The 887-nt window shown below is 49.9% G+C and overlaps 1 protein-coding gene across 1 annotated transcript; it reads right to left on the reverse strand.

The window, feature by feature from the left end:
• Positions 1 to 91: 91 nt before the first annotated feature.
• VTP21DRAFT_9669 (uncharacterized protein) lies at positions 92 to 791 on the reverse strand (the record flags this gene model as incomplete). Its single annotated transcript, XM_069400650.1, has 2 exons — positions 92 to 171; positions 242 to 791. The coding sequence occupies 2 exons, from the start codon at positions 789 to 791 to the stop codon at positions 92 to 94; spliced, it is 630 nt and encodes a 209-aa protein (XP_069245493.1).
• Positions 792 to 887: the final 96 nt, after the last annotated feature.

The following is an 887-nucleotide window of genomic DNA, read 5'->3' on the forward strand; positions in this document are numbered from 1 at the left end:
TCATGGGTTGTCCCAAGGTCGCCGTGCGTTGTCTTAGGATCGTCCAGGTTTGTTTCCGGGCTGTATTGGTTATCCTCTTGGTGGGTATTATTTAAGTGTTCATATTGGGTCGGCTGCGTTTCTTTGAGTTCGCTCTCTTTGGGTATGTCTTGTTTGTCTTGATTGTATTCACTGTTAGTTGATTGAGTGGTGGGGGAGGGAAGGAAGTCCCTGAGCTGGCGCTTCAACGGGCGAGGCGTACTGGCGCTTGTTGAAGGGTTCTCTTGCTCAGGTTGTGTTTGGTCCTTCTTTCCTGCCTTGCTACGTTTTCCTTTTCGGCGGGTCACTAGCGTGAAGCCGTCGGCATCTGTTTGTGATTTTTCAGTGCTACTCGCGCCGAAGACCAAGGGACTGCCGTTGTTAGTGGGTGGGTTTTTTTGTTGGGCCGTAGTAGTGCTAATGCTGTCAAAAACGAAAGTCTTGGGGGCCTGGGGCCGTTTCCTCTCTTTCAGGAGGCAGGTTCGACTATCGTGGCCCTCGCTGGAGCAGAGTCGACACAAGGGAGGACAGTCTGGCCAAGTTAGGGTAACTTTGTCTCCGTTTATGTCCATGGCACGGTTGAGTTTTTTAATTACCTCGTCCCGCCTTCCTGTCACGTTGAGCGTCATGAACAAGGTTGGGCGGATTACCGTGGGGAAACTGGGGTGTTTTCCGAACTCCCAGTGTAGCACCGGGGCGAAGTTTTCCTCTACCCAAGCTTTGTAGCTTTCTGCGTCTTGGGCATGATTATATGAAAGACGAATGTCGTCCATTCTGATTGACAATCAAGAGCTTAGGGATAGCTAGAGGATTGTCAGGATAGACCTTATTAGTCTATTATTCGACGCAACATGCAAGTAATCCGAATT

Source organism: Calcarisporiella thermophila (genome assembly GCF_041956535.1).
Source record: "Calcarisporiella thermophila strain CBS 279.70 unplaced genomic scaffold VTP21scaffold_52, whole genome shotgun sequence".
In the NCBI taxonomy this organism is placed as follows: Eukaryota; Fungi; Calcarisporiellomycota; class Calcarisporiellomycetes; order Calcarisporiellales; family Calcarisporiellaceae; genus Calcarisporiella; species Calcarisporiella thermophila.